At 40.7% G+C, this 24401-nt stretch overlaps 1 protein-coding gene and 1 long non-coding RNA gene across 14 annotated transcripts in view; one reads left to right on the forward strand and one right to left on the reverse strand.

The window, feature by feature from the left end:
- Positions 1-8772, reverse strand: part of LOC125149923 (uncharacterized) — a 31428-nt gene extending 22656 nt beyond the window's left edge. For both annotated transcript variants that reach the window (XR_007146099.1, XR_007146100.1), the window contains exons 1-2: positions 8622-8772; positions 1010-1123 (exon numbers count right to left, since the gene is read on the reverse strand). This is a non-coding gene — a long non-coding RNA (uncharacterized LOC125149923). The remainder of the gene's footprint in view (positions 1-1009; positions 1124-8621) is intronic.
- Positions 8773-9016: 244 nt separating this feature from the next.
- Positions 9017-24401, forward strand: part of PRXL2C (peroxiredoxin like 2C) — a 58052-nt gene continuing 42667 nt past the window's right edge. For 2 of the 12 annotated variants that reach the window (XR_007146098.1, XM_047829093.1), the window contains exons 1-7: positions 9017-9335; positions 9736-9804; positions 10692-10745; positions 10919-11024; positions 16053-16184; positions 18538-18659; positions 21694-21831. Coding sequence is in view for 11 of the 12 variants with exons in the window: in XM_047829093.1 (XP_047685049.1) it covers positions 9126-9335; positions 9736-9804; positions 10692-10745; positions 10919-11024; positions 16053-16184; positions 18538-18659; positions 21694-21831 (831 nt within the window). In the remaining variant the exon portion in view is untranslated. Of the gene's footprint in view, positions 9336-9735; positions 9805-10691; positions 10746-10918; positions 11025-16052; positions 16185-18537; positions 18816-21693; positions 22317-24401 lie in introns of those variants that run through there. The other 10 variants (XM_047829092.1, XM_047829095.1, XM_047829101.1 and 7 more) reach the window with 10 other exon arrangements.

Below are 24401 nucleotides of genomic sequence, written 5' to 3' on the forward strand. Positions count from 1 at the left end.
AATAAACCAATAATGCACTATTTTCAGACCAAGGTACAGTCACAGCACTCAGCCAGGTGTGCTTGGGGAGAAGGAAAAGAGAAACTGGGGAGAGGGGAGGATAGGTGGAGGAAGAAGTGCGTGCAAGAGGAAGACTTAAAGACAAGCAAAAGGAAGTTCATGCATTCATGAATATTTCTTGGGTACTTTCTCTGTGATAGATTTTAGAGATAGAACAAAGTAGACATGGACTTTTTTTCAGGGAGTTTATAGTCTACTTAAGAAATGGAAAAGATGGGGTGCCTGGGTGGCTCAGTCAGTTAAGCGTCCGACTTCGGCTCAGGTCATGATCTCGTGGTCTGTGAGTTCGAGCCCCACGTCGGGCTCTGTGCTGACAGCTCAGAGCCTGGAGCCTGTTTCAGATTCTGTGTCTCCCTCTCTCTCTGACCCTCCCCCATTCATGCTCTGTCTCTGTCTCAAAAATAAACATTAAAAAAATTTTTAAAAAAATGGAAAAGAAACAAATACTTATTTAATCCTAATTGTAACAAATGCTTAAAAATACTGAAGTGTGCAGTGCACCAAATAACCAGAAGGTAGCAGGTTAGGGTTCTCTAAGTGGGCTAAAATAGTTGATAATTAACATAAACTTGAGTCCAACCAGGCAGTTTTGGGGACTTTTGATAGCTATTGGGATGATCAGTGTGAAAATTCTTGTTAGAGTCAGTGGTTAGCAACTAAGCCAAGGAAACCTGAACATCTACAGTCAGGTGAGGCCCATCTCTGGAATAATCTAAGCGGAAATAGAACTGGCTGGGTGTTAGGTGGACAGGTTTCTGTGGACTGGCCAGACTGCATTGGATGTGTTCTCTGAGCTCTGCCCTGCCTGTTTCAACCAGTGGGAAACACCCGACCTGTGAAGCACTCTGACTGCCCTGCTCCCACTCATACTCACTGCACACTGGCTGGCTGAGCTTTCCCGGCACCACCATTTCTCACCTATTCCATGCATTCCCCAAACAATACTCACCGAGGCCTACTATGTGCCAGGCCTCATGTCGGTCTGTGAAGATAGTACAGTGCTGCAGAAGGCAAGGAGCTTACCGTCTCATTTAGAGGTTCCCAAACACTCGGCTCACAGCACCTTTAGGGCAACAGAAATTCCTGTCAGTTCCCTTCGTTTAGAAGTTAGGTCCAGAGGGGCGCCTGGGTGGCTCAGTCGGTTAAGCGGCTGACTTTGGCTCAGGTCATGATCTCGTGGTCCGTGAGTTCAAGCCCCGCGTCGGGCTCTGTGCTGACAGCTCAGAGCCTGGAGCCTGTTTCAGATTCTGTGTCTCCCTCTCTCTCTGACCCTCCCCTGTTCATGCTCTGTCTCTCTCTCTCTGTCTCAGAAATAAATAAACGTTAAAAAAAAAAAAAAAAAGAAGAAGAAGTTAGGTCCAGAGCACCTAGGTGGCTCAGTCAGCTAAGCAACCAACTTTTGATTTCGGCTTAGGTCATGATCTCACGGTTTAGGGGTTTGAGCCCCACATCGGGCTCTGAGCTGACACAAAGAGCCTGCTTGGGATTCTCTGTCTCTCCTTCTTTCCCTCTAAAAATAAATAAATATTTAAAAGTTATTAAAAAAAAAAAAGAAGTAGGGTCCAAACAACTTAATAAGTATTTATATTTTAACAACCTAATCGCTGTTTGAAGATAAAGCTACAAATGAAAAGAAAATGTCACATTTTTATTTCATTCCAGGATGTGTGCCTGTTGGGCACTATACAACTCCTCAATCCTTGAAATCAGATTGGACACCACCACCCTGGTTTCCTGTTCCACAGTAATTTTTGTGTGGTTCCAGATTTTTATCACAGCTGTTGAAAACCCAGCTTTGCAAAGATATGATGTCATTCAAAGAAATGCAGTAGAAAAGAAATGTCAAATCATGAACCATCTTTACTATCTCTACTTACAGGCAAGATGTCAGACAGATGACCCATTTCCTCAAATATTTAAAATATCCTGCTGTACATACTGTGTAAGTACACTGTGGCACCCCAACACCTATTTCTTGATTTAGCAACAGATCTATGCTTTAAAATGTCTAAACCCACTGCAGGTTTCTCAAACAAAGCACTTAAATATGTGTCCAATAACGTATACATCACACAGCTGCAAGCCAGAGGATACAGGATCAGTTTCTCCCACACTTTGTGGCAGACACTAGTCACATCTACCTCACTAGCACTCTGTCCAGGATATGGGTGACTCTAAAGGGCTTCAACTAGACAAATAGAATAGAGGATCACATTTTCTGAGTTGCAAATCCAGATACAAAGGCGGGTGAACTTATAAAGACGAAGTCTGTTATCTGGCCCCGTCCCAGGAGTTCTGGACACATGGTCACCAACTATGAGAAACCCCAGTACAAGATTAACCCCCAAGTCTGGGGCCAATGGGGGTCTCCTAGAGGCTGCAGAAATTCCTAAATTCCCCTATGCCTGCCTACATACAGCCTGCCTTAGGAGAAATTAGGGTGGAACTAGAAGCAGGCCTAAAAGACTACCTGGTATCAACCTTAAAAATAAAACAGCCAGTTATTTTATCAGCAAAATGAATTTATTTGGCAATAGCAAAGGGACTGCAATTTGGGACAAACTATGACAAACCACAGGCAAGTATGAAGAAACAAAGGGAAGTCCAGCTTTTATTAGGCCTTTGGGAAAATTTGGGAGATTTGTTTTGAACAAGTTCACTGGAGAAGAATAAGAGTCTGCAGCTGTGGTGGTTTCTCACTGGTCACAAGCAGTAGTTAGCATGTTGCTGGGAAGAGAGGGATCTTCCTTTATCTTTTTTTTTTTTAATGTTTATTTATTTTTGAGGCAGAAAGAGACAGAGCATGAATGGGGGAGGGTCAGAGAGAGGGAGACACAGAATCTGAAACAGGCTCCAGGCTCTGAGCTGTCAGCACAGAGCCCGACGTAGGGCTCGAACTCACGGACCGCGAGATCATGACCTGAGCCGAAGTCAGCCACTTAACTGACTGAGCCACCCAGGCGCCCCCATGGGATCTTCCTTTATCTTAAAAGCAGGAGATAAACTCGTAAGTGAAACATGCCCTCTCTTGTCAAGATAATTCTTTTTTTTTTTTTAATTTTTTTTCAACGTTTATTTATTTTTGGGACAGAGAGAGACAGAGCATGAACGGGGGAGGGGCAGAGAGAGAGGGAGACATAGAATCAGAAACAGGCTCCAGGCTCTGAGCCATCAGCCCAGAGCCCGACGCGGGGCTCGAACTCCCGGACCGCGAGATCGTGACCTGGCTGAAGTCGGACGCTTAACCGACTGCGCCACCCAGACGCCCCAAGTCAAGATAATTCTCATCTTCCTTCTTCCTGCTGGTTGTACAGGCTGCAAGGAGTGGCATCTGCATGAAAATTTCCCCTTCATGGCTTCTGAATTCCATTTTATTATTGTTTTTTCCATACTTCATTTTAAATGAGGTGTCCTTTACTCATTTTCACACTGGTAGAGACTTCTACAAAACTGATGCCAAGTCATCTAACTCCATCGTCCTCATCCCTCCCAGCCCTCTTACACACTCAGGTGGGTTGTCTCACTTGAGGAGTCTGTTTTTTACTTAAAAAACATCTTGGGGCGGGGGGGAGTACTCTTGAAACATTTAGAACATCTTTTTATTTTTTTTTTTTAATGTTTTACTTATTTTTGAGAGAGAGAGAGAGAGAGAGAGAGAGAGAGAGACCGTGTGAGCAGGGGAGGGGCAGAGAGAGAGAGAGAGACCGTGTGAGCAGGGGAGGGGCAGAGAGAGAGGGAGACACAGAATCCAAAGCAGGCTCCAGGCTCTGAGCTGTCAGCACAGAGCCCAACACGGGCTCGAGCTCACAAACTGTGAGACTATGACCTGAGCCGAAGTCAGACACTTAACCGATTGAGCCACCCAGGTGCCCCTATTCTATCTAGTACATTTCTAAAATAGGTTTGTTTATCTATCTATCTATCTATCTATCTATCTATCTATCTATTTAAAGTAGGCTCTACACCCAATGTGGGGCTTGAACTCAAAGGCCCGGAGATCAAGAGTGGCATGCTATACTGACTACTGACTGTGCCTTCCAGGTGCCTTCATACCAACTCTTGAAAAGTAAAACACACACATACAGAGAAGTATTATGCAATCATAAAAAGAACAAGATCATACCATTTGTGACAACATGGTTGAACCTAAACAGCACAGTAAAACCCTGGATTGTGAATAACTTGTTCTGCGAGTGTTCCTCAAGATGAGCAAACATTTCTAATACATTTTAACTTGATAAAGGAGTGATGTCTTGCAATAGCAGTACATGACTCCGAATGTCACGTGATCACTACTGAGTCAATGGTCCTTCTCTCTCTCTCTCTCTCTTTTGCTGTGGGATTGTGGATGATTGTCTCCCATGCTCAGATTCTCTGTCTCAGGCCTCAGTGTTTGGCAGAAATCAGTGATTTTTCAGAACAGTGGGAGGTGCCCACAACTGACACTAACTAGTGTATTTTTGTCACTTCAAAGCACCAATGGACAGTCCTTTGCTTTTCCATACAAGAGTAAGCTTAGGAATGCTTTGCTTCATTCTAGGTCAGGCTGCCTGCAGAAATAGACCCTTTCCTCTGCTGCCTTATTGCCACTTACATTAAATATGGTATATGACAAGAATTTCTTAATACTGTACTGTAGTCAACATCCGTGTGAGCATATACAATGACCCCCATGCAGAAAAAGGTGGAAAAGAAAGGCGGTAAGAAGAACGGGATGAGGGGCACCTGGGTGGCTCAGTCGGTTGAGTGTCTGACTTCGGCTCGGGTCATGATCTCACAGTTTGTGAGTTGAGGCCCCACATCAGGCTCTGTGCTGACAGCTCAGAGCCTGGAGCCTGCTTCGAATTCTGTATCTCCCTCTCTCTCTGCCCCTCCCACATTCTCACTCTGTCTCTCTCAAAAATAAATAAACATTAATAAAAAAAAATTTAAAAAAAAGAAGAAGGGGATGATTACAGTGGAAGAAAGACATCATCATGAAGTACAAATGAGGTATGCAAGTAGCTGGAATTGCAAGATTTCATAAGAAGTCTAAGTCTGTGTCTTGTCTGCAGAGGAGGAGGAGAAAAAGGTAGAGGAATCTCTCACTTCAAATGAAATTAGGGAGATGTGTAAAATGTGGGAAACAATGCAAAATTTTGTAGAAAAGCACCACCCGAATAAGGCTGTAGCAGCGTGCAAGCAATGAATCTGTTTAACAACAATGCAAGGTCACATTTCTGTGAAATCCTCAAAAGGAGGCAAAAGCAAGTGTCATTGGATAGGTTCCTTGTTAAAGTTGCATGAAAAGAAAAAGATACCATTGAGCCAAAAGACAGCAAAGATTCCATTAGTGAGAGTGAAAGTCTTCCTACACAACAACCCTCCTCTCTCGTCTCCCTCACATGAACCAGGAAAGTTTTCAAAGGTAAGTGCAGGTTATTTTTTCTTCATATTTTGTATTATATTACAGTATTCTGATCATTTTTATTTTTATTTATTTTTAAGTTTTTTAACATTTATTCATTTTTGAGACAGAGTGTGAGGAGGGAGGGGCAGAGAAAGAGAGAGACAGAATCTGAAGTAGGCTCCAGGCTCTGAGCTGTCAGCACAGAGCCCGATGAGGGGCTTGAACCCACGAATTGTGAGACCATGACCTGAGCTAAAGTCGGACACTTAACCAACTGAGCCACCCAGGCACCCCTTGTGATCATTTTTATATAAATATTTTTGGGTTGTGGAACGAATCATCTGAGTTTCCATTATTTCTTATGGGGGAATTTTCTTTGATATACAAGTGCTTTGCATTACAAGCGTGTTTCCAGAATGAATTATGTTCCCAAATCAAGGTTTTACTGTATTATGCTAAGTGAAATAGTCAGACTGAGAAAAACAAATACCATACGATTTCACTCACTGTGGAATCTAAAAAAAAAAACAACAAAACAAACAAATAAATAAGCAGAATCAGACCTGTAAACACAGAAAACAAACTCATGGTTGCCAGAGGGGATGGGGAGTAGATGGGCAAAACAGGTGAAAGGGAGAGAGAGATACAGGTTTCCAGCTACGAAATAAAGAAGTCACAGGAATAAAAGGCACAGCATAAGGAATACAGTCAATATTATAATAGTGTTATATGGTGCCAGATGGTAGCTACACTTGTGGTAAGCATAGCATAATGTTTAAACTTGTTGAAGCACCATGTTTACACCTGCAGCTAATGGTAACATTGTGTGTCAACACAACACTCAAATACAAAAATTAATAATAAAAAAATTGGTGGTCTTAGCAAAAGAAGTTGAACCTATGCATCTTAGCTTCTTCTTGTCTGTGGCACTTGCAAAAATTGCTGCAAACCTACTTTGTTCTTTGACTTAAAATATTTAAATCACTACCTTGCACACACACACACACACACACACACACACACACACACAAAGTAGAATTAAAGGAGTTTGTTCCAGTGATGAAAATTTTCCATATTTTCATAGGGATGTGAATAACAGGGGTGGACAATCAGCCAAAACTCATTCGACTGTGCAGAGATGCACAGAAAAGTGCCAGAAGCCAAGCTATCCAACCAGCCTGATGGCAGGGCCCAGGCGGTGGACGGATCGGGACTGCATGGCGGCCCACCAAAAGTGAAGCTTCTTGTACTCCTGCTTTTATGTAATTTGGCCTTAGCGATGGTCAGGGCAGCCTCCCTACCAATGAAAGTACATGGGGATTTGTTGATTGGGGAATTGCCCATGACAGGCCCCTCGGGGAGAAAAACCATTGGGGAAAGAAAGAAGATTCCGCAGGGAAATTAGTGGCCCTACATCCAGCCTTTGCCACCCCCTATAAAGACTCCTCTACCTAAAGGAAGGATAGCCCCATATATTTCCCAGCCAAGGAGGGGGACAAATGGGTTCGAAATCCCCAATTCCGGTAACAAAGGAATGTATCTATGGATACAAGTTACTCCAACCCCCAGGCCCACTTGGCTGCCAGAAGGCATTCCAGAGCACATCTGGACCTGGTGGGTTAAGGTACAGAATGGTTCATTAGTTCCTAGGTATACATTGTCTCTCTGGGAGCACATAAGGCATGGGTTCCCAGGGCCCTCTTGCCTCCCTCTGGGCACCCCAGACCAAAGCGAATACTTTTGTTCCTTGTATCCCAGATGGTTCAAAGGAACAATTAAGAAGTCATGTCCCTGTAAAGGTTCCACTTGAGGTGTTGAGAGCTAGATGACCTTGAAAGGGCAAGAGGAAATGTTACAAGAAAATAACTATGTTGTTCCTTAACGGGTGATTACACAAAAGAACATTTTTAGAATTAGGTAATGCCAGAAAGCATAGATGACACATGCTATAAGGAATTTGCTAACAAATATAATGCCACGCTTGCCACAATAAAGCGGCCTATCTAACACACTGCTATTGTCTGTTTGTTATTTTCGCCGATGCCATTCATCCTTCAGGAACCCCTGGACCTGCTGGGGCTGGACTCTGGCAGAAAAGTGACAGAGTAAAACATTATCGATAGAAACTAGATGGTGGACCCAGGAGTGTTCACTGCACAATTCTTTCAATTTTTTGAGCGTGTTGTAAAATATCCAAGATACGTACACCTGAAACTGAAATTAAAAACTTAATAAAAAATTAAATAAATAAATAAAAACTCCTTGTTTAATCACGGTCAGAAAAAAAAAAAAGAAGAAATGCACATCCAATGACCCAATCATTATTCTCCTGGGTATATACTCAACAAAAATGCATAAACATAAATCAAGAGATGTGTATTTTAAATCTTATGGTGGCATCCTTTATGCTGAGCAGAATTCTATTAGCAAAATGAATAATATTTATTCACAGATACAAGAATCGGGGGAAAAGCCCATTCATGTCCTTAAGAAATAAATGTCAAAAATAATTTTGCATTTTATATTTAATAATTGCATGTCAAATTATGTAATGACTTATGTCATTTGACCATGTGTATACAAATAATAGTTGTAATAAAAACCCAATTCAGTACAAAAACATTTTTTAATAAAAAAATAAAATATCCATGATAAAATGTTGGCAATCTTTCAATTAAAAATTAAAGATTTGGGGCACCTGGATAGCTCAGTCGGTTGAGCCTTTGACTCCGGATTTTGGCTCAGGTCATGACCCAGGGTTCTGAGATCAGGCCCCACACTGAGTGTGGAGCTTGTTTGGGATTCTCTCTTTTTCCCTCTGCCCCTCTCCCACGCCCGCGCGTGCTCTAAAATTAAAAAAAAAATTAAATTAAGTTAAAATTAAATATTTATTTTAAAAATAAAAATTAACTCTACACCTAAGATGTATTCATTACACTGTGTATTAATGACACCTCAAAACAAAACACCAGAACTAAGGAGGGGCTCGGTTAAAAACGGAATAGAAGGAAAATACAATAAGTCTGTTAAATCATAAATGTGGCTGTTCTGAGAAGAAAATTCTTTAAATTGGTAACTGGTTCTATAAGTAAGAAGTAACTTCGGCCGAAGCAGGGGGCTGCGTCCTTCCTAAACAACTTTTTCTCCCCTGGACCCCTCTCCCTCTTCCTACCTATAGTGACTGAGTCAGAAAACACCCGTGCAGCTTAAGCTTGCCTGCGCATCGCGGCCAGCGGAGCCTCATCTCGTAGCTACGGTGTGCGCCCCATCCAGTCCCCGTACACTGCAGTCTACCAGCGCCCAGCGGGCCGCGACCCAGCGTCCACGCCCGACGGAAGCCCACGCAGCTCCGCCCCTTGTGCTCCGCCCTACGGCCCGCCGGGAGCTCCGTCCCGCCCCTCCCCGGTTGCGCCCCGCCCCACCCCGCATTCAGCTCCGCCCCACCCAGGTTGCGCCCCACCCCGCCGCCACGAGGGTTGCCCCCGCGGGCCGGGACCCCACGCAGCTCCGCCCCGTGCGTCCTGCCCCGCTCCGCCCTGAGTCCCGCCCAGTCTTGCGTCCCATCCCCAGTGCCGAATTACTCCGCCGGGTGCGCTCTGATCGGCCTCGACCCGTCTGGCACAGCGTATGCGATCAGCCTGAGCCCCGTGGGCGCGATCCCTGGCCGGCCGGGCAGATGCTGGGCGCGATGGCCGACCTTGCCCTCGCCCCGGTAACGCGGCAGGTCAGCGGCCGCGCCGCCCCGGCCGCAGTCCCTAGCGGCCCCGAGCGCGGGCAGCCCCTGGCCGCAACAGTGGCCGAGCTGTCTGTGCTGGACGCCTCCGGGAGGCAGGTGCCGTTCGGCGCGCTGTTTCGGGAGCGCCGGGTTATCGTGGTCTTCGTGAGGGTGAGCGCAGGCAGAGGGGCGGCCCAGAGCAGGGACCTTGCGGCAGGCTGGGATGGAGGTTGCTTCTGTAGCCTCGGCTGGGGGACATCGGGTCCCTGAGAAGGTTCAAGGCCCAAGAGTGAGGTCTCCCTGGGCGTGGCCATCCCCATTGCTGGTCAGTAGAGGCTTCCGGAATACGAACTGCCCTTCTGGCTTCCTTTAATAGGAATGGAAAAATAGCCCGCCAAGCCAAGTACATTCTCCCAGCAAACGAGGCCTAAGAGCGGGTGCGGCCCAATTTTAATGCACCTCGAGCGCCCTTCACACCTTTTTCTGTCCACCTCGAGTGGCGTCATGAGTAACAAAGTACTTGGTCTTTTATAGTTGCTAACTTGCCCTTTTTGCCGTGTTGGGATTTCAGCATTTCCTGTGTTACATCTGCAAGGAATACGTAGAAGATCTGGCCAAAATCCCCAAGAGTTTCTTACAAGTAAGTTTCCTGAGAGTGAGCAGCAGTGTGCCTTGCCTCAGGGCGACCTTGTGAAAGTCACCTGTCATTTATTAAGAAGCGAGGTGTGGTGAGTATGACACATCTCCAGAACAGACTCTCACAAACCCGTATTATCACCTTCCTGCACATCTCTCCCAACACTTTAAAAAAGTAGACAGAGGTTAGAGATATATTTTTGTCCTGCTTTACTTTTCTATGTACTGCCTGCTAATATGTACTAATCATAATAATTTAGATGTTAGTAACTTATTTGTAAATGTTGAATGATAATGACCAAAAGCACAAATGCTAGAAATTATTGCTATTTTATTCCTTTTATTTTTGTAATAAGAGCACTGCAAATAGTTGTTGACTATGCGAAAATACTAATATATCTTAAAGGTGAACATTTATATTTGTTAGGATGCGCTTTCCACATTCCTAGGACATCCACATACACGCTTTTTTTCAGATACATATACGTTTGTCCCCAGGTGAATTTTTGAGTGAAAAAATTGGGCAACCTTTATAAAACTAAGATCTGTTTCCCTCAGGCATTAGTAATTGGGATGTGAAAAAGTAAAATTATCTGATTTTTAAAAACCCTCCAATAATTTTTATTCTTTTTTAATGTATGTCTTTGGGGAGAGGAAAGAATTATTGGCTATATTATTTTGAAGTTCTTTCTTGGCAAAAGACCAACTGAATTAACTGAACATTTTAGCATACATTTCTTTATTTTGATTCACACAATTTTGCTGTTTATTTCATTCTTCTAGAAGCCTATAGGTGGCATTAGAATGGAACAAAAGAGTTGAATAAGGGGGAGTTTTATAAAACATATATAATTTCTGGTAATGTGTACCTGTCCTTTTTTTCTCCTAAAGGAAGCAAATGTCACCCTTATAGTGATTGGACAGTCATCCTACCATCATATTGAGGTAAAGGTATCATCAGAAATTGCAAAACCAACAGATTAAATCAGTTTCAGACATAAAAATTATTTTATTTGAACAACTAAGTGTAGATTAAATTTACAAAAATAAAGATAGGTTATCATTACTTTTCTCTCTCATTTTTACTAATACAAATTCCAAATATTATCTTTTTTTAGCCTTTCTGCAAACTGACTGGGTATTCTCATGAAATCTATGTTGATCCTGAGAGAGAAATTTATAAAAAATTAGGAATGAAAAGAGGTGAAGAAATTGCCCCTTCAGGTAAGACATGACACGTCCCATCAGAAAATGCTGGTGGTGTATTTTACATTTGTGTATGTGTGCATAGAGAAACGAATGGTAAACTCATAAATCAGGCTGGTTTTTAGGATTCTAGTAAGTGGGCCAGATACACCAGATTCTCAAGGATTCATTTCCTAGGTGTAATGACATAGAAAGCTGTGAAGTACCAAAGGAGTGAAGAAAGCAAGTTGCAGAACACTGTTTTTGGTTTGATTCTGTTTTTGTGGAAATAAAAACCATTTTCATAAAGATCAAGAGTATGTATATGTGTGTGTAATGAAAAAGGTTTTAAAAGATACTGCCATGCTTACCCCAAGGTATAGAAGTTAGAAAAGTGGCTTTTGTACTTTTAACAGTGGGAGTACATTTTTTTTTAACGTTTATTTATTTTGAGAGAGAGATAGCACATGTGTGAGTAGAGGAGGGGTAGGGAGAGAGGGAGAGACAGAATCCCAAGCAGGCTCCACGCCATCAGGGCAGAGCCTGAAGTGGGCTTTGATGTCTTGAACCAACTGTGAGATCATGACCTGATCTGAATTCAAGAGTTGGATGCTTAACTGACTGAGCCACCCAGGCACCCCTAATAGTAAGTACATTTTACTTTTGTAATTCAATGAAAAAATAATATTGCTTGAGTTCATATATTTTGCTACTTCAACACCATAGCTTTGAATAGTATATGTTCTTTAATTGATGAAATCTGTTTTCATTGAAGCCCAACTCAAAGGGGCCCTTCAAGCAGAAGTTATTGCTTCCCTCATTGTACTTTAATAGCACCTTGTACTTTATTATATACTCTATTAGTGATTAAGGTGTGCAGATACTATGGTTATTTGAAGAATTTGAAATTTTATTCATTGTTATGTGGTCCATATTCCCTGCCCTTAGCACAATTCTTTATAATTAACAGAGCTTCATCAGCTTTAGGTGAACCATTGCTGTGTGTTTTAGGTGGAAAGAATGTGGCTTCTAAAATGCCAAATGAGAAGGGGTGCCTGGGTGGCTCAGTCAATTAAGTGTCCAACTTTGGCTCAGGTCATGATCTCGTGGTCGTGAGTTCAAGCCCCCCGTTGGGCTCTGTGCTGACAGCTCAGAACCTGGAGCCTGCTTCAGATTCTATGTCTCCCCTCTCTCTCTGCCCTTCCCCTGTTCTCTCTCTCTTTCTTTCTATCAAAAATCAATTAAAAAAATTTTTTTAATTAAAAAAAATGCCAAATGAGAGAACTCAAACTCAAATCATTCACTCTCAAAAAATATTGTTGCGCTCTTGTCAGTAATCCCCACTTTGGTGGATGCTCCCAGAAGAACAGTGATAAACAGCCCCTGCCATCCTGAAACTCATACTCTTCTCTAGGAAACAGAAGCGAACAGCTGATTACAATTTAAGGGCTTGTACTAGAAAACATGTAAGGAGAATATCATTACCAGAAATATGAGGGCAGAGAAGAATCTGGGAAGGCTTCTCCAGAGGAGGTGTCACCTAAGCCCACTCTTCTTTCTTTTTCAATTTTTTTTTTAATGCTTATTTATTTTTGAGAGAGAGACAGACAGACAGACAGAGCACGAGCAGGGGAGGGGCAGAGAGAGAGGGAGACACAAAATCCAAAGCAGGCTTCGGGCTCTGAGCTGTCAGCACAAATTTGTGATCTGCAAGATCATGACCTGAGCTCAAGTTGGACACTTAACCAACTGAGCCACCCAGGCGCTCCGCCCCGTAAGCCTACTCTTAAAGGAGTTAGCTGGGTGAGATGAGTCTGGAGAAGGGTGCTGCTGACAGAAAGCACATGCAAAAGCACATGGGCATGAAAAACTGTGGCCCTTGGAGAAGTGCAGATCCCTGCATCACGCCAGAGTCTAGGAGCCAGTTGAGGAATTGGTGTGAGCCAGGGGACAGGTGTTGGCCATTTCAGACTGAGTCTGGGGTGACCAGCCAAGGAGTTTGGATTTGCTCTGGAGGCAGTAGGGATGTCACACAAGCATTTTAGGTAGAGAAGTGATAGCCATGTGTCCATTGTGGTGGAGTATTTAGAACTTGCCAAGCCAGAGCCACTGATACAGTTATAGTAGGGTGTAGCAATAGACTAGAAAGAAGTGCTCGGGCAGAAAATGGAGATGAAGAGGAGGGGATGGGTCAGGAGCTATTTATGACATAGAGTTGATACGATTGCTTTACTGATGTTTTTTCAAAAAAGCAACCTAAATTTTATTAAAACTAATAATGAGCTATCATAAACAGAGTTTACTATTTCCTTTTTTCTCCTTGGTATAGGAAATTGCAATGTATAGATTGTGAGCCTTACTTATTGGTAGACTGTTTTCTGTGTTATAATAGTCCCAGTGTGTGTAAGTTCTGTTTATCATTTAGCACTTTAGATCTAAACTGTGAGCTTCATCTTAGTAACACCTCACCATTCGCAGGCACAATAAAAATACAGAATTGAAAAGAAAACAGATGAATTTGAAACAAAACTTATGCTTGTAGTTATTAGATAAGGTATATTTAAATCTTTTAAACTCTTCTGACCTGTGTTAAAGTACTGTATTTCTAACCAGAAAACATTATTTTCTCATAAGATCATCTTTTACAAGTTCCTCTCTGAAAAAGCATAAGTCTCAGAATAGTCCTACTTGGAAATTAAGACACTAAAAAATAAGATTGTAATTTTAAGGGGCGCCTGGGTGGCTCAGTCGGTTAAGCGGCCGACTTCAGCTCAGGTCATGATCTCACGGTCCGTGAGTTCGAGCCCCGCGTCGGGCTCTGTGCTGACAGCTCAGAGCCTGGAGCCTGTTTCGGATTCTGCGTCTCCCTCTCTCTGACCCTCCCCATTCATGCTCTGTCTCTCTCTGTCTCAAAAATAAATAAACGTTAAAAAAAAAAGATTATAATTTTAAATTAATGGACATTTTATAAAGACAAAATAAGAAAATAAAGCCCTTACATGCCAGGAAATAATGGGTTTGTAGAAGACTGAAAAACAGGAGTTTTATACATATGAACTAAATTCAAATGGGCAAAATTAGATCGTGTTTGAAGCAAAGACTGTCGAATTCTAGGTCATGGAATCTCCTTCAATTGAATTTCTAAAGTTTCAGAAATATTAAATGACCCCATCTTTGGACCTGAAGAAATAGTTTGGATTTCTGAATATTTATTTTAGATAGAGAATCCTATAAACCAGTAAACCAGTCTTTTACTCATGTCTCTAAGCTAATGAGCCTGTGTTTGTTTTTTGGTAACATCAGTGTCCATCATAATGGAAACATGAAACAAATAAAAGAGTCGTAGAGATGAAGGGAAATAATAGATATTTGGAAATACTAGGAATTCAGGCAGGTCAAAGGCAGTGTAAATAATAAGCCAAAAGCAAAACATAAAAGGCAAGGATAGGAGAAAGATAAGTTACAAGAAGGGTAAAGAGACTGAGTCCCTTTACTCAGTGGGAGTGGAAGGGAAGTATTAGTCACAGTGGGAAAGGAGACTGAAAAACTGACAGCCAAGGAGAGATGGAAAGGTGGCTGGAGTAGCTGTTGTTACAGAGAACTCCCAAAGTCTCAGTAGCATAACACAGTAGAAGATTAGTTCTTTTTCTGGTAATTTCAAGATGGGTATATCTATTCAGATGTCTCTCTTCCAAGCAGCAATACCAACAGGAACACAGTAGGAAGGACTGAGGCCTCTTCCATCTTGTGGCTCTGTCATTTTCAACCCAAGGCTTCCAAGAATGTAGAGGGAATATGGAGAATCACTTGTGGGAGGTTTTAAGGAGTTGGCCTGGAAATGGCCCAAATCATTTTATTCAGGGGTTAGAACATAGTCACGTGGCCATACGAAACTGCCAGGAAATTTAGCTGTGGGCCCAGAAAAAGGAAATGGGTTTTGCCAGCATATAATAGTCTGTGCCACAGTGTCTCTTGAAAAGGAGTGTAGTTACTTATAGTAGGTGAGAGACTCAAAAGAGGATAAATGGGGTATTAAAAGGGAAAGCACTGGGGCGCCTGGCCAGCTCAGTCAGTAGAGCATGTGACTCTTGATCTCGGGGTTATGAGTTCGAGCTCCATGTTGAGTGTGGAGATTACTTAAAAATAAAACCTTTAAAGAGAAAAGGGAAAGCACTACCAATTTGAGAAGTCTGTAGCTGACATTCTTCTGTGGCATTGGGATATATCATGACTTCTTCCTTTAAAGTAGTAGTTCTCGATCAGGGGACATTTGGTATTGTGTGAAGACATTTTTGGTTGTCACAACTTGGTGAATGGTGCTATGGCATCTAGTGGGTGCACAGGGCAGTGATGCTGCTGAACATCGTACATTGCACAGGACAAAGACTTGTGTGCTCCAAAATATCAATAGTGAAAGGCTGAGAAACCTTTCCTTGAAGGAAGAAAAAAAGACAACTTGAAAGTAAGATAACACACAAGAAAGAGAATGTTTTAGGGACGCCTGGGTGGCTCAGTCGGTTAAGCCTCCGACTTCGGCTCAGGTCAGGATCTCGCGGTCCGTGAGTTCGAGCCCCACGTCGGGCTCTGGGCTGATGGCTCAGAGCCTGGAGCCTGTTTCTGATTCTGTGTCTCCCTCTCTCTCTGCCCCTCCCCTGTTCATGCTCTGTCTCTCTCTGTCTCAAAAATAAATAAACATTTAAAAAATTTAAAAAAAAAAAAAGAATGTTTTAGAGGGGGATGGGCAAAAGTGGGTGAAGGGGACTGGGACGTACAGGCTACCAGTTATAGAATTAATAAGTCATAGCAATGAAAGGTACAACATAGGGAATATTGTCAATGGTATTTCAATCGCTTTGGATGATGACAGATGGCAGCTACACTTGTAGTGAGCACAGCCCAACTACAGAGCTGTGGAATTGCTGTTATATACCCCAAGCTAATGTACATTCTGTGTCAACTATACTTCAGAAAGAGAGAGTGAATGTTTTACAGAAGTACTAACATTATCTTCTGATATCTAATTGAACATAAAATGATAATATCTAAAGACAATTCCCAATATTTCAGGAAAGAGTCCCCATATAAAATCAAATGTACTCTCGGGAAGCATTCAGAGCCTGTGGAGGGCAGTGACTGGCCCTCTTTTTGATTTTCAAGGAGACCCTGCTCAGCAAGGTGGAACCCTCATTTTAGGTCCAGGTAAGCATCAAAGTGCAATTCCAGTAGTATGCTTTTTGTGCCTTTTAGAAGTTAAGAGGCCACCCAGTTTCTTCATAAAATAGATACCATGTAAAAATGGCAATTTGACATTGTAATAGTCACCATTCTGTGCTTGTAGGGGCAGGGGGTATCTTTTGTTTTTAAAGGCTTCTGTGTATTTTGTGTCTGTTTATTGGATGTAATGTGCCCATCATTCTGTGCCTGAGTGATTTCAGTATTTGAGATAGGAAAGTCAGTGGTGGTTTGGTGAATTGTATATGGCTATAAAACTGTTTAAAAAGTTCATGGAGGGGCACTTGGGTGGTCCAGACAGTTGAATGTCTGACTCTTGACTTCGGCTCAGGTTGTAGTCCCAAGATTGTGGGACTGAGCCCCGCATTGGGGTCTGCACTGAGCGTGGAACCTGCTTAAGATTCTCTCTCTCTCTCTCTCTCTCTCTCTCTCTCTCTCTCTCTGTCTCCCCCGCCCTCCTCCCCCAGCCCCTCTCCCAGCTTGTGCATATTCTCTCTCTCTTAAAAAATAAATAAAAATAAATAAAATAAGAAGTTCATGGAAGTGAACATTTCCACATAAGAGAAAATCCTCAAGCTTTCCCCCCACCCTGCCTTTTGGGGGGGGGGGTCGTCAATAGAAGAATCAATCCAGTTACTTATATCTAATAAGGCTAGAAGACTTGCTTAGTGTCAGAAGGCAAGTCAGCTCATTCAGTAACAATTACTGTAAGCCACATAGTTTTAGTAGCTTTATTGATTGGAATACCTGAAATTTCTTTGGCTCCACATTGCTAACTGGTTGACCACTGGATCTCTACCATGTTCAAGTATTGTCAGGGACAGGCACTAAGTAGATTTTTCTTAGTTCTTCCTCTTTGAAACTGCCCACAATAGTGAGCATAGCTTCTAGAAGTTATAAAATTTTACTTTAATAAACTCCAGATGTCTAAAAGTCTTTAGAAGGAGGCTTTTGACCAAACATTATGGCTTTTTGGCTTTCTGCAGTTAGAGTACTTTAGCTAGCTAAAACCTGTCATTCAATCTCTTTCCCTCTCTTGTGAATTTACACCAGTTAGACCAGACAGAAGAGAAGCCCTGTTTTATGAGACTGAGTCCTATAGATTATCCTCAATGACATTGAGCCATAGTTTTGGACGGCTTGTTTCCATCGTCCAACCTGTTGTGAGCCCCTCATCTCCATTGTCTCAGTATCATGTGACCACATGTTCAGGTGTGTAAGAGTGATGAGCACACGGAGTTCATCACTGGAACATACTCAATAAAGAGAATATTTTGATACTCTGCTGGAAGGAGTGTAGCTCCTCTAAGGAAAGAGCTGGGTGTACTTATTTACACAAATCTATCACAGTTAACCCAGTATTTCATTTTGCCTTATTTGATAATAAGCCAATTCATGATATTAAATCTACAGTGATACTATAGACAACAGTTAAGTATAATGCAGAGAACATGCCTCTTATAATTAATCATGAGGGTTGATGGAGGAAGGTGGGGGGGGGCGGATGGACTAGATGGGTGATGGGTATTAAGGAAGGCACTTGTGATGAGCACTGGGTGTTGTATGTAAGTGATGAATCACTGAATTCTACTCCTGAAACCAATATTGTACTATATGTTAACTAACTAGAATTTAAATAAAAATTTGAAAAGAAAAAACACACATGCAAAGAATTACAGAATTTCAGCTGTAGGTTGAAATTAAAAAAGCTAATCTAATGTTTTAAGTTCAACATCTGGCTTTGAGTCTAAGAATCAAAGTAAAAAGATCTAGACCAATAAATTACGGGGGTTTTTTTATTTGAGCAGATAAAAGGTTTGTTGTGGAGGTCTTAACAGTCTCAATGCCCTGCTTTTCAGCCTCTTTTGGTCTCTGGTTATAATGCAGATAGCCTATTAAATCAGTGTTTGAGAGTGAATTTTTTTTTAAGCAAGTGATTTATTCCATTATTACATTTAAGAAACAGATGTGATTTTCCATTTGATATCTATGTTCTGTATTGTTCCTGTCTGTTTGACAGGACATTTTATTTAATTACATCTAATAAAACCTAACAGAGGTTATAATTTAAGAATATTTCCCCTTAGATCTCATAAAACATTAAGTATCACTCTTATTTAACCATAATCCTTTTCATCCTTTATTACCTTAATTAAAAATTATTACAGCATTATATAGAGAATATTATGAACTCCAGGCAATTAATTTTTCCCTTAGGATTAATTAAAAGTTGCTTTTGCTTCCTTTATTCTAATAAGCAATAAATCTAATGAATAATACTATATGCCAACTTCTGCCTTTTATTCTTACTCTCTTCTAGGTAACAACATCCATTTTATACACCGTGATAGAAACAGGTTGGATCACAAACCCATCAACTCTGTTTTACAGCTTGTAGGAGTTCAGCATGTGGACTTTACAAGCAGATCTTCAGTTATCCATGTGTGATGGTATAGACTCTTTATCACTTTCGAATGGACCCTTGGGATAGGACCTGAAATGTTCAGAGTGTGGTATCCTTGTGCAGTGTCTCACTTGTTGGCTTTTCCCAGCCTTTGAGGAGTTATGAAAACATAAAGAGACCACGTACTAGTTGAACTACATACTGAGAGGCATCAGTTGTCAAAAATGTTATATATATTTATAATTCTATAGCTTTTAAAGTTTTATGTAAAATAAAATTTTATTTATATAAAATAAAACTCTAAAAGCTATAAAATTAGAAATACCTTTTTTTTTTTAATTTTTTTTTTCAACGTTTATTTATTTTTGGGACAGAGAGAGACAGAGCATGAACGGGGGAGGGGCAGAGAGAGAGGGAGACACAGAATGGGAAACAGGCTCCAGGCTCTGAGCCATCAGCCCAGAGCCCGACGCGGGGCTCGAACTCACGGACCGCGAGATCGTGACCTGGCTGAAGTCGGACGCTTAACCGACTGCGCCACCCAGGCGCCCCTATTGGCCCTAATTCTTATGAAGAACATATAAAGGGAAAGGTAAGCAACTCAGGACCATTTTATCCAGTGAAAAAGCAGGGTGTCAAATACTGTAAATAATGTAATCATATTTTTATGTATATGTTTATATTTTTGCATACTTAGGAAAAAAGACAGGATATAAACACACCAGGTTATTGCCAGTAGGTACCTCTATATGGTAGGATTACAGTATCTTTATTTTCTTTTCCATATTTTCCTTTATCTCCTTTCTATAATGAGCATGATTCATTTTTTTTAGCCAGGAAAAGTTATTTAAAAATTATATGAAGAATATATTCCTATATAGGAAGCTTCACAAAGTTGCATATAAATGCAACTGTCTACATGTTTCCTTCCACATTGCTTTACTTAGAGGAAATATTGCAAACCAAACCTGTATAGCCTGTGTTCAAAGCACCTTGTACCACACACACAGTATCCATTTCACTAGGATTTGGCGAGGGGAGGGGGGTGGTGGTGGAAAGAGTAAAAGGAGAAAAACAATGTTTTATATATTTAATATATATTTAAGATATGGCTCAATATGCTTTTTGAAAGAATTTTAAGAATTGTTTAAACTAAAAACTTTGTAACTTAAATGTACACTGGTTTGCTTGCCAAATTGCTTTTATTTAGTGTACTGTTATCTTTTATTTTTCTAGAATGTTAATAGGTTTACTTGGGAAGTGTCCCAGAAATTCTGATGAAAAAAGTACAGCAAGATCAAAATCTTGGTAATTAGTAGCAAATATACACTGTTTTGAACTTATAAACTTTTATATCAAGCATATGAGGTCACACACACAAAATATATTTTAAATATCCAAATACTTTAATGTACATTCATGTATATATACATTAAACAATCATGTTTTTAACCAATAAAAACAAAATTCCTCATGACATTTAAAATTAAGCAATTTTGTGCTATTTTTTATAGTAAGGGAAGACTGGTGACCCAGATCCCTTTGCTGATTTTACACTTAAAACTGCTGAATCAGAGCTTACACAAAAATTCATATATTTATAAACTTACACCACATTTTTCTAAGATACACAAATGTTCTTTATGTGGCTTCAGGGAGGTTCAGTTACATAAATACAGTGCAGTGGTAAATTGCTGACCCAAACAAACATATTTAAAACAAAAAATATTTCTGGTAGTTACTGTGAAATATGTAAACATGCTGCATACCCAATAATATACTAGACTCCAAATTTTGAAAACCTTCCTATAATATATACATAGAAATTACTGTCAAAAGAATACCATCTAGCCCTGTTATAGTGCTAATTATTTGCCAAGTAGTGTTCCAAGTGCTTTACATAGTGCTCTATAGAATTGACATCCCCATCATGCCCATTTCACAGAGAAGAAACATCTTTTTTCTTTTTATTAAATTAACTTTTTAAATTTTTTTTTTAAAGTTTATTTTTGAGACAGAGAGAGACAGAGCATGAATGGGGGAGGGGCAGAGAGAGAGAGAGACACAGAATCGGAAGCAGGCTCCAGGCTCTGAGCCATCAGCCCAGAGCCTGACGCGGGGCTCGAACTCACAAACCGTGAGATCGTGACCTGAGCTGAAGTTGGACGCTCAACCAACTGAGCCACCCAGGCGCCCCTTAAATTAACTTTTAATAAGAAAGTGAGGAAACCATCAGGGCTAGAAGCAGAAACATGCCTTGAAGCCATGGGCTGCCCTGAAGTTTGTGCTCATCCAGGAATGTTCTTTGGCCAACTCAAAGGCTTTGTGTAGTAGAGAGTTAAGACTAAGACCACTGCCTAAAGTAGTGCCTGAGACCTAAGCCTGAGACCTGGGATCCCAGATCCATCCATAGACCAAGGATCCCAGTGAGGAAGTGTGTTGTAAGGCTCCTGCAGTGAACTACTGGGGCAACAAGAATTTTAATAACATGAACGTACATGTTTAAAAAAATTTTTTGACATTTAATTTTGAGAGACAGCACGAGCAAGGGGAGGGGCAGAGAAAGAGGGAGACAGAATTTGAAGCAGGCTCCAGGCTCTGAGCTGTCAACACAGAGCCCAATGTGGGGCTCGAACCCACAAACAGATCATGACCTGAGCCGAAGTCACATGCTTAACCGACTGAGCCACCTAAGCACCCCCCCTTAAAAAATTTTTTTACTGGGGCGCCTGGGTGGCTTGGTCCGTTAAGCGTCCGACTTTGGCTCAGATCATGATCTCATGGTCCGTGGGTTCGAGCCCCACGTCGGGCTGTGTGCTGACAGCTCAGAGCCTGGAGCCTGTTTCAGATTCTGTGTCTCCCTCTGTCTCTGCCCCTCCCCTGTTCATGCTCTGTCTCTCTCTGTCTCAAAAATAAATAAACGTTAAAAAAAATTTTTTTTTAATTTTTTTACTAAAAAAATTTTTTCTTAATGGACTGCATGTTTAAAAACCAAATGCTTTTGTTTCTCAAGAAGATTGATGATAAGCTAGTAACCAGCATAAAATGCTTATTTGTGTTACCATCTACCAGTGGGGCCAGAGTGATAACATGGACCATGTGAAACTTGGAGACAAGCTTTCTAAAGAAGAAACATCATCTACTCCAAAGTTACCAGTTATTTTAAGAGGAGTGTTCCAGAAAATAATTAAAGATGTACAGTTACATAAGGTACATTTACACATCATTCTGTGAACATTTATTTTTCATTTATTTTTTTTGAGTAGACTCCATGCCCAACATGGGGCTTGGACTCACAACCCTGAGATCAAGGGTTGCATGCTCTACCAACTGAGACATTCATGCACACCTAGTTTTAATTTAGAACAGAGTCCTTTTAAATTAATTTTGCTCATTTTCACTTCCAAGTTTTCTTGTACCCGTATAAAAAGTGGAATGGCAGCTATTCATATATTAGCTCTATTAGCAGAAAACTTTGAAAACAGTTCCCAGATGCCAGTTTTATATCAGTATTATATAAATCTAAATGATTATATACTGTGATAAAAACAATGTTCATACTAAATTATGAAATCTATGGAGCACAGTGTACTTGGAACTTGGTTGTGATATATATATGTGATATATATATGATATATCACATATATCACATATATCATATATATATATAATTGTGTCCAAGCTGTCAGTCAAAATAAATATTATAGTTGTTAAAATTTATTAAATTTTTTGGGGCGCCTGGGTGGCGCAGTTGGTTAAGCGTCCGACTTCAGCCAGGTCACGATCTCGCGGTCCGTGAGTTCGAGCCCTGCGTCGGGCTCTGGGCTGATGGCTCAGAGCCTGGAGCCTGCTTCTGATTCTGTGTCTCCCTCTCTCTCTGCCCCTCCCCCGTTCATGCTCTGTCTCTCTCTGTCCCAAAAATAAATAAACGTTGAAAAAAAAATTAAAAAAAATTTATTAAATTTTTTAAAACATTTTTATTGTGATAAAATATACATAAAAACTTACCATCTTAACCATTTTTAAAATCTACAGTTCATAACATTAAGTATACTCATAGTGTTATGTAATCATCACCACTACCCATCTCCAGAATTTTGTCATCATCTCATGCTGAAACTCTGTACCCATTAAATAACTCTCATTGCTCCCTGCCCATAGCCCCTGGTAATCACTGTTCTGCTTTCTGCCTCTGTAAATTTATGGAGTCATACAATATTTATCATTTTATGTCTATCTGATTTCACTTAGCATAAAGTCCTCAAGGTTCATCCATGTTGTAGCATGTACCAGAATTTCATTCCTTTTTAAGGCTAAATTATATTCTATTGTATGTATAGACATTTTATTTATCCATTCATCCCTCAGTGGACATTTAGGTTATTTCTACTTTTGGGCTATTGTGAATAATGTTGCTGTCAACCTTGGTATACAAATATGTTTGATTCCTTTCTTTCAATTCTTTTGTGTATATATCCAGAAGTGGAATTGCTGGATAATAGGGGCATTCTGTGTGTAAGGAACTGCCATACTGTTTTCCACAGAAGCTGCACCATTTTATGTTCCCACCAGCAATGTACAAGGGTTCCAATTTCTCTATATCCTCACCAGCATTTGTTTCTAGTTTTTAAATTTCTTTAAATGTTTATTTATTTTTGAGAGAGAGACAGCGCGCGCAGGGGAGGAGCAGAGAGAGAGGGAGACACAGAATCTGAAGCAGACTCCAGGCTCTGAGCTGTCAGCACAGAGCCCCATGCAGGGCTCGAACTCACAAGCCATGGGATCATGACCTGAGCAGAGTCAGCTGCTCAACCAAACCACCCAGGCACCCCTCTTGTTTTTTTTTTATAATAGCCATTCTTATGGGTATAAAGTGGTACCTCATTGTAGTTTTGACAAAATTTACCAATTTTTAAACATGTATACACATAATAACCAAAAGAAAAAATATCTATGAGCAGCTGATGTTAAATAATTAAAAAAAAAAAAAAGCATGGCAGCCTGGACCTTCAACAACAAAATCCACTATTGAGCAGACATTAGAAACATTTGGAGTGTTAAAGAACAGTTTTGTAAATCAACCTGTGTTGTCCTGATTGTGGATATTTTTTTCTTTTTTTGTGAATGGGTCCTTACATGTTTTGATTTCTATTGTTTAAGTTGGAAATCTTTAGTGAGTTTATTTAATGAATGGTGTGCCAAAAAACTTTCATTTTGAACTTTTAGCAAATCATATGATTGAAAACAAACCTTACAAATAGGAAGACATTGAAATCTGGCTTTTAAATGAGAAGGAAACTAAACAGAATAAATAATTGAAAACTCAAATAGAATAAGATTTAATTTTGAAAGAATGAAATGGAGGGGCACCTGGTTGGCTCAGTTGGTAGAGCATGCCACTCTTGATCTCAGGGTCATGAGTTCAAGCTCCACATTGGGTATAGAGCTAACTTTAAAAAAATAATAATGAAATGGAAAAAAAAAGGAACAAAATGGCCTCTGATTATTTATCATAAAAATATGGTAGAACATTCAAAAGAATTTTAAGTGGAGAATTTATTTGATGAGTTTTATCTTGTAAAAATTATGTGTTGAAGAAAGGTACTGAGTGGAAGCAAAAGACAGTACATATTTGAAAATGTTAGGGCTGTAATATTTTTTGGTATCAAAAAAAATGGACTTTAGGGGCGCCTGGGTGGCTCAGTCAGTTAAGCATCCAACTTTGGCTCAAGTCATGATCTCACAGTTCATGAGTTCAAGCCCCTCATCAGGCTCTGTGC

Source organism: Prionailurus viverrinus, chromosome D4, assembly GCF_022837055.1.
Source record: "Prionailurus viverrinus isolate Anna chromosome D4, UM_Priviv_1.0, whole genome shotgun sequence".
Lineage (NCBI taxonomy): Eukaryota > Metazoa > Chordata > Mammalia > Carnivora > Felidae > Prionailurus > Prionailurus viverrinus.